At 47.0% G+C, this 13458-nt stretch overlaps 1 protein-coding gene across 14 annotated transcripts in view; it reads left to right on the top strand.

Annotated features, from left to right (window-relative positions):
- LOC133133138 (unconventional myosin-XVIIIa-like) overlaps window positions 1-13458 on the top strand; it is a 131712-nt gene that overhangs the window by 76138 nt on the left and 42116 nt on the right. For all 14 annotated transcript variants that reach the window (XM_061249177.1, XM_061249173.1, XM_061249171.1 and 11 more), the window contains 4 exons: window positions 975-1084; window positions 3026-3091; window positions 7207-7335; window positions 12510-12653. In XM_061249177.1, coding sequence (XP_061105161.1) covers window positions 975-1084; window positions 3026-3091; window positions 7207-7335; window positions 12510-12653 — 449 coding nt within the window. The remainder of the gene's footprint in view (window positions 1-974; window positions 1085-3025; window positions 3092-7206; window positions 7336-12509; window positions 12654-13458) is intronic.

Raw genomic sequence — 13458 nt, 5'->3', positions numbered from 1 at the left:
GAAGACAGGAGAGGTAGCGAGAGATACACATCCTTCTGTATTGCCTAAAATACTCAGCCATAAGGAAAAGCTATTTTAATAAGACATAAAATTTGCCTCCTTGACAACTGCGCAAAAGCAGCCAGCCTTTTTTTGGAGAAGGACCAACAGCCTCACTCACTGCTCAATATGTCTCAGTTTGCTATGTCTGAGGGCCAGTGAGTAAACGCCTAACAATGACAGGTCATCATATATTGCAAACATAAGAATGCATTTAATTGAAAAATATTATTTACTAGTTAAAAAATGTTAATGTACATTACATATGTTTAAAAAATGTTGTTTTTTTTGTACTGTTAGGATGATGGTTGTTGAGAGAAAGACAGAGAGAAAAGACAGACAGTGAGAGAATGGGGAGCCTCTAGGTCTACATGCGGTTGGTAGCTGACAGCAGGGCTGTGACAGCAGTACAGCTCCTGAAGCATCATTTCAGTTCTGCTTTATTAGACCTGAGTACAAAACACCTGCAGTCACCCAGGCCCATATGTCATTAAGGAGCAGACACATTGACAGACATGTTGGGTGGCAGTGCGGTGTGATGCTTGGGGAACTGGGCTTGTACCTGAGCGACTGTGTGTTTGATTCTTAGCTTATTTAACCCGGACTGCATTCGGAAAATATCAAGCTATATGTTACATGGTTTGCATGGTAAAGAAAACTTTTATCTGTGTTTGTTTCTCTGCATAAGACTGTCTGCTAAGTACAGAAATTTAATGTAATATTTTCAAATTACATCACCAAGGGGGTGACATGATTAGTGTTAAAGCAGTAGCCCAAGTGAAATCGGTTGCACTGTCTTTGTATGCAGTCTGCGTACGCTTGCGTACGGTAGTGCTTCTGTGCATGGTTGTGCTGTGCACATGCACACCTATGTGTCTGAGACAAAGGTCTGTGTGCACCGTGACTGAAAGGCCAAACCCGTCTGCTTTCCCCAGGTTATCCAGACCACATGGTCTTCTCCGAGTTCCGCCGGCGTTTCGACGTGCTGGCGCCCCACCTGACCAAGAAGCACGGCCGGAACTACATCGTGACGGACGAGAAGAGAGTGAGTTCCCCTCCCGTCCCCTCCACAGGGCAGGGAAAGCCCTCCGTCAGCTGCGTGCGTGTGTGTGTGTGTGTGTGTGTGTGTGTGTGTGTGTGTGTGTGTGTGTGTGTGTGTGTGTGTGTGTGTGTGTGTGTGTGTGTGTGTGTGTGTGTGTGTGTGTGTGTGTGTGTGTGTGTGTGTGTGTAATTGATTCTGACAGCCCCAGCTGCACTGATTAATGAACGGCAAGGCGCCTTGTTTTTCTCACATCGCCGCGGCAACGACAGAACAATAAACTCCCATTAATCAGGGCCGTCGTGACGACTTCATCAAATGGGAGCTTTCGCTTCGTCATATTTACGGGATGTTTCCGAGTCAAATCGATGGAGAATGGAGGTTGGGTGGGTGGTTGAGAGGGTGAAAGGGGTTTTTATTGTGCTGAGGCTTTGGAAGCAGGAAAGACCTGTGGAAGTTGTTGCGGTGATGGAGCAGCCTGTAGCTTAGTGGCTAAGGTACAAGACTGAGGTTGGTGGATAAACCCCTGGTGTAGCCATAGTTGTCGGGGCCTTAACCCTGCATTGCTCCGGGGGGATTGTCCCCTGCTTAATCTCATCAACTGTAAGTCGTTCAGATAAAAGCGTCAACTAAATAACAAATTATTATTCATATTATCAGTGAGGCTGGTCTGTTTCTGCCTTAATGTTACTGCCTGTGCTGTCCAGCCGGCCCAGCCGACCCGCTAAACCAGCTCATTACTCTCCTGTATACGGCCAGAGGAAACTGAGCCCAGGTTGTCAAACGATGCTAATGGTATGTTCCTCAACACAGCACACCTTACAGGGATGGGAGCCCTACGAGAATTCAGACGGGGAAAGGAATAAAAAATAATAATAATAAAAAAAAGAAGAAAAGTTTGTCCTGGTGCTGTTCCTGGGGTAACGAGGGCGAGAGTGAGAGAGGGCCGGGGTGGGTGGAGCCGGGAGGTGGAGTTTCCCCCGTGTAAGCCTCTCAGGAAGGAGAAAAGGTCCCCTTGGAAACAGACTCAAACAAAGCTCTCTCAGTGCTCCCGGCCGCCGTTTAGACTCGCGGTGTAATGTAGACACGGCTTTTCAGTCCCTCCTCAAGGGGACCTGTCCGCCACAGAGGGGGTGAGAGGAGGAGGAGGAGGAGGAGGGGAGAGGAAGGGCTGCCTGTTTGTGTTTAAAGCTGCGTTGGAGCTAAACTGTCGTAGGGCAGGGGGGATCCCTGCGTTGTGCAAAGCCGTCTGGTGGGTCCCTCCTCTCTCTCTCTCTCTCTCTTTCTCTCTCTCACACATGCTCAAACACACACACACACACACACACACACGCCTGCACACATTCACAGTCACACTCCCTGAGGCACACACACTCACACATACACACTGAAACACGCATACGCATGCACACATACACAAACACTCGGAGGGTCAGGGGAAACTCAAAGGCAGGGGAAGCTTTGAGAGTCCTGCGCAGTTTGTAGTGGCAGTTGGATTGTTTCACGAGGATGTAGTGGTGACTGCCATGCCACCATAGGGCTGTGTAGCGTGTATGATGGTTCTGGTTGGGTCGAGACTGGTCTTCACTGTGGAGAGGTATAGGACTCTGACCTCATATCCGTCTGCCTGTCAGACATGTTGGGTGGCAGTGCAGTGTGGGCTCCACTGTGTGTTTGATTCTTAGCTTATTTAACCTGGACAGCATCCGGAAAATATCAAGCTGTACGTTACATGGTTTGTATGGTAAAGAAAACTAATCTGTGGGTGTTTCTCTGCATAAAACTGTCTGCTAAATTCAGAAATGTAATGTAATATTTTCGAATTACATCACCAAGGGGGTGACATGATTAGTGTTATGATGGTTCTGGTTCGGTCAAGACTGGTCTTGACTGCAGAGAGGTATAGGACTCTGACCTCATATCCGTCTGCCTGTCTGTCTCTTCCAGGCTGTGGAGGAGCTGCTGGAGTCCCTGGACCTGGAGAAAAGTAACTATCACATGGGATTGAGCAGGGTAAGTAAACTCTACTCAACCCCTAAGATCAGGTTTCACTCAGAACTGTTCACAAGTGCCGAAATCCGCGCACGAGGCTAAAGAGCCGACAGGTGCCGTTTTGTGTGTTGTTCCTCTCCTCCCATTTCTAAATGAAAAGCGGCTTTGGCTGTGTGAGTGCGAACCAGTTCCTCCTGCTTTATAACCAATACGATCAACATTTCTAAACCCAACTTACATCTGTGTCACGTCGTACGGAAAAACACATTATTTGTACTGGGGTGAAATTCCTGTACTGATACCGGCCGGCGCAATTCGAGTCTATTTAGAGGAGGACTAGCAGACATAAGTGGGTTTGATGGCAGGAGCTCCGGTTGCAAAAACGCTGCCTCCGAGCCTGAAATGTATCCTACGTGCCTCGCTCTCCAAAGCTGGCATTTTTTTGTTCCTGTCTGGGCCTCTTGGCAGCCATCTTAGCGTTGGCAGCGCCGTTCGGAGAGAAACAGAACGTATTCTCCTCGACAATAACCGAGATGTCGCACGCACATCTGGGCCTACAGTAGATTGCCCCGCTTTTCCGCCCTGCTTCCTTCCGCAAATCCGTCACGAGTACAAAAAATGATCGTTCTCTTTCTCCGCGTTCATTAACAGATTGATTTTGGCAGGTTGTGGGTTTCATTGTTTATGTTTTTGTGTCTTGGCTGCTGCAGATAGCCCTGAACAAACAGCACTTGGCAGAATGCAGCTTAATCCCTTCAGCTGGAAAGTGACAGCAAACCAAGTTTCAAACAAGAGCAAACAAAGGCAAAGCGATAAACAGATGCTCATTTCTGATTCCTTGACTTCAAGGAATCTCTTGTTCAAACATCGTTTGGGAAACAATTATTTGGAAGCTGTGGCAGTGACTATGAGGTGCTTTGAGTCTGAAATGAGTGTGGACTAAACCGTAAATTGGGGTTCACAAAAACATGCCAGTCGGGTCCTAGCAACAGGGGCCTCATCTGAATGTCAATTACACTCGCCCCAAATCTTGTCCTCTCTCTCCTTTGAAAGCCGAGAACCCCAGAAAGAGAAAAAACTACAAAAATGTCTCAGAATGGGTAACTGCTGGTTTGCCTCATCATACTTGGATGCAGCCATATTGCTCAGATTGCAAGCTTGTCTTCCTTTACGGAAACCTCAATCTGCCTCTATAGAGTCAGCCACAGACTGTCCTCTCCTAACTTGAGAATGCATTCCTTTCCTCCTTTCATGGGCCTTATTGGCCCTTAGACATCCCAGTCACTGTGTGTCTCCACCCCTCTGTCCACGTAGAACACAGAAAAGTTCTTGCGTGGCCACGGCTAAGGCCAGAACTAGCGCAGAGTCGCTAGCAAACAAGCACATTTAAGTACCCTTCTGAGAGCATGAGCCCTTTTGAGAGTAGAAGCTCTTATGCTGAGAGAGATGAGAATGAGGTGCAATCTCTCTTTCCGTCGGTTCAGAGAGCCTTTCATCTTTCAGGAGTGAAATTGACACCTATGGGCCTTTTTCTTTTTTTTTTCAAAGGTCCTTTTTGTGAAACCTATCAAGATTTCTGACACCAATTGACATTGGTGGTTTTCCTCTAGGTATGAGACTAAGAAGAAGCAGGAGAAGAAGAAGAAAAAAATAAAACACACAGGCAAAGTGCCTGCAGGCCCGAACGATATTTCCACCTACACAGTCTTCACCTGTCACCGGGATGCTGTGTAATTTGCAAAGTGCTGGAGTTCCGCACTAAAAGCCTCGAGTAAAGAGCATCACATGCGGGGAGCTGGGGGGGTAGGGGGATGGGGGCTTCAGCCGTTCGCCTCTGGATAGCACTGGATGTAACTGACGGTGCATTATCGATACAAATGTGATAGAGCGCCGCAATATTTATTACGCGGCCTAATGCAGCGACTCGAGTGTCTGCTTAATGAAATAACGGCTGCCGAACACCGCTCTGCTGGGAGAAAACGCACTCTTACCTCCAATCTTAACAGAAGAATAACACTGCCATTACCAGTCAGAGATAAAGACTGAATCAGAAGGGATTTGTTGTCAACCTCCCCAGATTAGGAGTAATTTGCTCCTCGGAGAAGTTTCCATTCTTCCAATTCTAGCGAAGCCGAGCTCTCTGCTCAGTCTTTTAAGGTGTACTCTCTGCTGTCTTCTTTTAATTACGAATAAAACAAACCTCTCTCTGACAGAGTGCTAATGCAAATAAGTCACACGTAACCTATGGGTTTTTTTTTTTTTTTTTCTCCTTTTTATATTTCATTACTAACGTGCGCTTTAAATTGTTAATCTGCGGCTGCCGAAGCTTCGTGATTAAATCTGAAAGTGGAAGTGGATCTTGGGCTGTCTTGCTAATGCTATTTAATTAGACTCTGTTCCCAAAAAAAGCTCAACGTGCACTGCTTGTTTAATCAAGGCAGTGTGCACAACCTGTTCTCAGAAGATTAGGAACTTAAGTTGCAGTGGCATCTCCTTGAGAAAAAATGAAAATAATATTAAAAGTATTATACAACTGTTAATTTTGACCGTGCATTGTAATTTGCTGAGAAGCATCCCAATGGTCCTGCGATACACTCAGTGAGCACTTTATTAGGTCTACTTATTGGTCTTCTGCTGCTGTAGCATATCCACTTAGAGGTTTGATGCGTTGTGTGTTCAGAGATGCTCTTCTGCATACCACTGTTGTAATGTGTGGTTATCTGCATTACTGTCACCTTCCTGTCAGCTTTGGCTAGTCTAGCCCTTCTCCTCTGGCCTCTCTCATTAACAAGGCATTTCTGTCTGCAGAACTGCTGCTCACTGGACTTTTTTGGTTTTTCCCACCATTCTCTGCAAACTCTAGAGACTGTGCATGAAATTCCCAGGATGTCAGCTGTTACTGAGATACTCAAACCACCCTTTCTGGCAACAACAATCATTCCATGGTCAAAGTCACAGATCACATCTCTTCTCCATTCTAACATTTGGTCCGAACAACAGCTGAACCTTTTGATGACGTCTGCATGATTTTATGAATTTAGTTGCTGCCACATGATTGGCTGATTAAATATTTGCATTAACAAGCTGGTGTACAGGTCTACCTAATACATTTCTCACTGAATGTGCAGTATAGCATCACTCAGACCTCTTCATCGGTCTGAATCAATCCGTGTTGTTTCTGTTTGGTTTATACCTCACCCAAATAAAAAATAAAAGGATACATTGTCAGCCAGCTACACTTTTAGTGTTGCCTGGCAACAGTGACAGCTGTAGGAACTATATTTATTTACGGAAGCAAATTGAAGAACATTTAGTGAAAAGAATGCTTTGACGTTTTTTAAAATTTATTTTAATGCAATGTAAAACTGTTCCATAACACTCTTGTGTAAAAGCAATATCGGACTCGATCCTGCACTGCAAAAGACAAGCATTAACTATTTAGACTTAAAACCTTATTTCCATGACTTCTTTCCGAAATAAAACAAAAGGATTGCCAATGAGGTGAGACAGTTGTACTGATTTCGAGATTTGCCAATGGGGTAAGACAATTTCACTTGTCAAGCAAGCATTTCACTTAAAACAAGCTAATATTTTCTACTTAAAAATAAGAAAATAATTCAATATACGATTTTAAGTCTCATTACAAGAATGCATTTGCAGTGTACTGTGTGTCACCATGCTGATATTCACCGGAACATACTTCCTCGTGTGATATTGCTTAATTGAAGTCTTTCCTTTTCTCCTGAAATGTCAAAACATTCTGTGTTCGTATCATAATTTACACACTTTTTTTTTTTACGTTCCCAAGAGGAAAAAACAAAGGTTTCAGGCACTCGGCTCAACATGTGAGTCGGATAATTGAGAGATCAACCGCTAATACTTTGATCAGGACTGCCATGGGAACAAGACTCCGGAGATATGGCCCACTTTGTCTCGTCCTGTGAATTCAGAACAGGGGTAGAACAGCGAACATTGGAAAGTAAACATTGACATCAAGTAAAAAGTACTCCAGGTTTATATGGTAGCAAAATCGTGATTGTCAGCCACGTCTTTTACCGCGTGGACTTTGCTGTATGTCGGGGACAGATTTGCTGGGTTGGACCTAAGCCGATACCTCTCCTCTCTTTCCTGTACAGGTGTTCTTCAGGGCTGGTACCTTGGCTAAGCTGGAGGAGCAGAGGGATGAGCAGACCAGACGTAACATCACCCTGTTCCAAGCGGCCTGCCGGGGCTACCTGGCCAGGCAGTCTTTCAAGAAGAGGAAGGTATGGAGCTCATGATTGCGGATGTATTTGTTGTTGTAGTTATACGGTGAAGTATTTGGACACTGGTGAAATTTCTGTTCTTTTGGTTCTGCACTCGCACATTGAATTTGAAATGAAGCATTGCATATGAGGTCAAAGTTCAGACTGTCACGTTTAATTGGTTCATCCAATATGGGTATTTACATCCGTATTTGGTGATCCGTGTAAATGCATCCCTTTTTATATATGGTCCCCTCATTTTAGAGAACCAAAAGTAATTGTACAGTTAGGTTCTCAGCTGTTTCTGATTAGTCGGGTGTATTCAATCGCTTCTTTAGTGCAGGTGGGTGGCCCGTAGCGTAGTGGTTAAGGTAAATGACTGGGACACGCAAAGTCGGTGGTTCTAATCCCGGTGTAGCCACAATAAGATCCGCACAGCCTTGAGCAAGGCCCTTAACCACTGCATTGCTCCAGGGGAGGATTGTCTCCTGCTTAGTCTAATCAACTGTACGTTGCTCTGGATAAGACCGTCTGCCAAATGCCAACAATGAAATGTAAGGTATAAGAAAGTTTTTAGTATCTAGTCTTGATTCTAGGCTTTTGATTGCCTTTGGAGTCTGTTATCCGCATTTGTCAATAGGGCCAGTGAAGTTAAGTCAATATGAGTTGTGCCGATGAAAGTCAAGGAAGTCATTATGAGGCAGAGCAATAAGACAACACATTCAGAGACATAGGCCAAGCAATAGGCTTACCAAAGCAAACTTCCAGACTGCTCTGTAGCCATATAGTTTCCCCCTCAAAACTATGTTCCAGACTTCTCAATGATCAGGCTTTCAGAATAACACTGAGATTATGTTAGTACATTATTTATTAGCTGAGTCGAAGACCTTATTGAAGGTGACCGTTTTTTATATTTTTATTTTCTGTTGTATTGCTGGATGTGTGTGGAGGTCATTCGGGATTTTGCCAGAGGGGTTCACTTTTTGCTGCAGTGTCACTTTTGGCTTTTGGACCGAAAGCCTTCTTTTTACAAGGCTGGTTCCCTTGTGTGATCCCAAATGCACTGCACTGCCTGTCCATAAGATTACCTCCATATTAATCTTAGTGCTTACCGTTCAGTCAGCAGTGTGGATCATGGGGCAGCTTTGTTCATCGGGCAACATTGTTCGTGGGGCAGGGTGGATCATGGGGCGGTGTTGACCATGGGGCAGCTTCGATGGTGGCGCGGCGTCGACCATGTCCTTCTGTGGAAAGCTGCCTCTGTCAGCCAGCGGCAGGTGGCAGGTGCCCTCCCGGTGGGTTGTATTCCAGGCACATCCGTCACTGCGGAGTGCGCTGAGCGCTAGATTCGGGGCCTCATCAGCGCACGCCACAGTAAATCCATCACCGCGAAACCCATCGACGAACACCAGGACCCTTCGGTTCCACGCGTCCCCTCAATCAGCCTCTCATCGATCGGCTCGCCGTCCTGGAGCAGCACCTCACACCGCGATGTCGCCGCCGCGCGTCTCCTCGCTCCGTCCGCGTTCCGCTCTGCCTTCGCTCTACAGGCCCCGTCTGGGGCCGACGTGCCACAAGGCATTCTGGGACGAGCCTGCGTTTACACCCCGCTGCGTGTGACTAGGCCGTACGGCTGAAGGAGGAGAACAAAGCGGTGCCGAAAGGTCCCTGGAGAAGTTTGACGCGGGTGTCAAGTCTCTTGGTTCCTTTGGATGAAGTCTAGTCATCAGCAGTTCATCAGTACTCAATAGTCAATCTGCATTTTGCCTGTTGAACCTTTGCCTGACGCCCTTACTGTTGAATTCTCTCTTTTGTGTTGTAGTCTTCTTGCTTGCCTTCAACTTTAAAGCATGATTCTTTTATACAAGAAAAATACAGTCAAATGTTTTTATACCTACTTAGCGGTTTCTATGGTCACTGGCTCTGCTCGCTGTGGTTCAATTACCAACTTGTCGCTTTGTTATTTAAACTCCTACCAAGACCAGCCTGTGTGAAGTGAGAATCCATTTTGCTTCTGCCATTCATAAACGGACCATCTGAAGTCAGTGTCGGTTTGGGAGAAGAGCTCACGCTGCTTTTTCAGATTATAGGGGCTTCTAGAACTTCTACATCCTTTCCTAGCGAACGTAGCCTGTAAATTGTTTCTCCGCGGAAGCAATTTGAGCTGGTTATTTGTCCGGTTTCGTTTCGTTAGATAGTTTTTTTGTGTCACCGGGGGGGGGGAAATACAAATAGAACGGTGTGTGCCGGTGAAATTTGGGAACTAAGAGTGGTGAGTTCTCTCTCCCGTCGAGCGCAAAGGGCATTCTTTCACAGGCTCTGGCAGGGTGACAGACCGGAGAGGTTTTTAATGCGGCACGGCACCATCGGCAGGGAGAGAGTGGATTGAAGCAGACAGTAGACCTTGAGGAGGCATATTAAATTTATGTGGCTAGTGTACTTCCATGTGCCCTCCCGCTTCCCATTCAGTAAATTATGTTACTCTGAGAAAATAGGGTCTAGTCAGTTTTATAATCTGTACTTTGTTATGTGATTTGACATTGCACTTAAGTTAGCTCTAGTGTGTGAGTGAAGGCCCATTTCTTCATTAAACGGACAGAAGCTGCTTAGAATTTATCATATCGGCTATTGTTTCGATAGGTAAATGTATGGTTTAATTAAAAATTTATACTCCGATTTGAATTTATGACATTCTCCTCCATGGCGCTTTCACATCCTGTTCAATAGCACGTTTCTTATTTTTTTTGCATGAGCAGTACGCAGTCTTATGAGATACAAATCACCGAAGAGGATTCGTCGAGGTGGCCTTTTGAAGTTGCGCCTACCCTGTACGTCTTACTTTAATGTAGACGGCGAGATGGCGGTTGAATGATTCCGCGTGCGGAATTTGCCTTTTTCATCAAGGGAAGGAAAATCCATACACACAGCGGAAGAGCCAAGATGAAGAGTGCTCGTCTGAAACCGATAAAAGGGAAGGATCAATCTTCTCGCGAGGAGCGACGTACTCCACTTCTGCCTTCCCCTTAGTCGAAGGGGCGAATACGCACGCCACGTTTTTCCCCACATGCTTCTTGGGCTGAGCCTAATGAGACAAATGCGGTTGGAGTGGGTTTTTTTCGGGCCCGAGAAGGGGGGTACCTCAGCCGCCCCGCACTCCTTGTTTCCTCTCCTCCTTTTAGGAAGGAATAAGCCGACAGCCGGCCTCAAGAGGGCTACCTGGCAGTAATGGCCGCCTGATGAAAGCCACTCCTGATCTGCCCTTTCCGCAAATTTGATAACTGTCCCCCTACCGCCGAGTGTTCTGTCGTAATGGGCGGGAGTCGTTCAGACCGAAATTAATATTGCATATACGGGAGCTGCATGCGTAAGCAAGCGTTTGATTCTCCGGTTTTGCGGCCTTTGATGATGACATGGGAAGGAAATCACTTCAGTTTGGGAAGCGCGTTTGTTCCAGGTTTGAGTTCTTGTGGAAGTCTTAAGGGCCTTCAGTCAATGACTGCGTCCCATGGACACCCCTCCTCCAGGAGGACGGACAGCTGTTGGGGCCGGAGATAGCTCTGAGGACTTGGATACAGGACACCCCCTCTCCTGTTATCTCCGCTGAGTCTAATAGGGGGAAGGCTGTAGCCTAATGGCTAAGGTAGATCACTGGGGCTCGCAAGGTCGGTAGTTTAAGCCCTGGTGTAGCCACGATAAGATCCGCACAGCTGGGCCCTTGAGCAAGGCCCTTCATCCCACATTGCTCCAGGGGGGATTGGCTCCTGCTTTGTCTAATCTAGTTTAAGTTGCTTTGGATAAAAGCATCAGCTAAACAAATTATTATTATTATTAGTGCTATTAAATTATTAATATGGAAGCAGGTGTCTGCTGGAGGAACTGAAAAGCAGCAGGTCTTATGTCCAACGAAGCCGGCCCTGTAAAACCAGAGCCTCTTTGATTTGCTGTCTTTGTTCCATCTGAAACGGAGCCGAGCGATTAGCATGCTCGAAGCAAACCGGTTTTCCAGGCAGCCTTTTAATTAGGGATCCCGCCTTTGTTTAGTCTTGTCCTGCGAGCCGTTTAATGCGGTGTTTACCTTATTTATTACAGGCTAAACATCACAAATGAGCCCCATTAAACCCGCTTCCCCAGCCCCGTTCGAGATTTTCCGAATTTCCGTGGCGTTCGGGCTTTCCGCCGCCGTGACGAATCCCAATCAGCGGCTTTGCGGAGGCAATCCACTCGATTCCGCAAATCGGGCCGCTCTAATTGGGTTTTCAGATAATCTGCTGTTAGTTGAGATTCTCCCGCACAAAAACAGCATGTAAATTGTATAATGTTCTTTACTGGCTGCCAAGGTTTATTGATGTTTGATTTAATTACTCAAGAGCTCCCGGTCTCAACGTGCACCGGCTCTGCGTATCTCTCTGCACTGGGTTCCTCTGATTGAGTTGCACTTACACGCTACACATGTCGAACGGTAGTGTTTTCTGTTGTGTTTATAGGGAGTAAAAGCCGTTGTGATCGGTTTTAAGTGGTGCAAAGGCTTGCGACTGACTGTGTACCCATTCGCCTGGGTGTGTTATCTCTGGGCAGAATAGCGCAGTCTGTGACCCGCTGAATACTGGAGCGCTTGGCACTACTTATACTCCAGTAACGTAAACTCACCGTATTCCCAACACCAAGTTAATATTCAGTCACCATGTTCTGAAAAGTGCAACTTTCATGTTGAATAACTAAAGAATTACTTCCAGATCAGCTTTGTTTTTTTTGGGTGTGTAAAGTATAATTCCTTCCGTTTTCATAAAAAACATGAGATCCATTTCAGCATATAGTGACATAGTAATAGTGCTCTGCTGTGACATTCTGGTGGGGAAGCTGTTGCTAACGAGAGACTATGAAGCGGGCTCACCCTGCTCTGCTACACTGCTGCAAACATTTAACTGGCACTGTATTTCAGGGCCATGACTCATTCTCCATGGTCTAGCTCCACTGTGTTCGTTGATCCGATCTTATCCAAAATGGGTCAGTTTGGACGCAGGTTTTTGTTTTAGCCCGCCACCATGATAAGTAGAACCATGTGTCTTCGTGCACAACCTGTCTAAGACTGGACACCCGTGGTTTGAAAGAGTTGCATCTATTGTGAGAGAGCTGTGTCTGTTTCAGACGCATGCTCATGAAACCTCATGAGAGACTGGCTTTCCCTCGTCCCACAGATTCAGGAGCTGGCGATCCGCTGCATCCAGAAGAACATCAAGAAGAACCGCGGGGTGAAGGGCTGGCCCTGGTGGAAGCTGTTCACCACCGTGAGGCCGCTCATCGAGGTGCAGCTCACCGAGGAGCAGATCCGAGGGAAAGACGTGAGTGACTGTCCCTGCTGTCTGCCTGTCTGTCCGCCTGTATATCCGGGCGTGCTGTCTGCCTGTCTGTCTGCCCCTGCTGTCTGCCTGTCTGTCCGGGCGTGCTTTCTGTCTGTCTATCCGTCCGTCTCTCCCGGTGTGCGGTCCGCCTGTCTATCCACCTGTCTGTCCGCCTATCTGTCCACCCCTGCTGTCCGCCTGTTTGTCCAGGCATGCTGTCCACCTGTCTGTCCGCCTTTCTGTCTGCCCCTGCTGTCCGCCTGTTTGTCCGCCTGTCTGTCTGCCCCTGCTGTCTGCCTGTCTGTCCGGGCGTGCTTTCTGTCTGTCTATCCGTCCGTCTCTCCCGGTGTGCGGTCCGCCTGTCTATCCACCTGTCTGTCCGCCTATCTGTCCACCCCTGCTGTCCACCTGTCTGTCCGCCTTTCTGTCTGCCCCTGCTGTCCGCCTGTTTGTCCGTCCGTCTGTCTGGGTGTGCTGTCTGCCTGTCTGTCCGGGTGTGCTGTCTGCCTGTCTGTCCGGGTGTGCTGTCTGCCTGTCTGTCCGGGCGTGCTGTCTGTCCGGGCATGCTGTCCGCCTGTCTGTGCGCCTGTCTGTCTGCCCCTGCTGTCTGCCTGTCTGTCTGCCCCTGCTGTTCTCCTGTCTCTCCACACCTTCTGGCTCTGCCCACATTCGCAGTCTGCAGACACTGCAGAAACCAGAAAATAAGTCTGCCTCAGCAAGAATTTTAGTCTTACTGTACATTTAGACTTGTCTTATTTTTATTACTTTTTTACTAAATAAGATAAAAATATTGCCAATGAGGTGA

Source organism: Conger conger, chromosome 7, assembly GCF_963514075.1.
Source record: "Conger conger chromosome 7, fConCon1.1, whole genome shotgun sequence".
Lineage (NCBI taxonomy): Eukaryota > Metazoa > Chordata > Actinopteri > Anguilliformes > Congridae > Conger > Conger conger.
The sequence above is the reverse complement of the archived record's forward strand: the minus strand, read 5'-3'. Positions and strand labels throughout refer to the sequence as shown.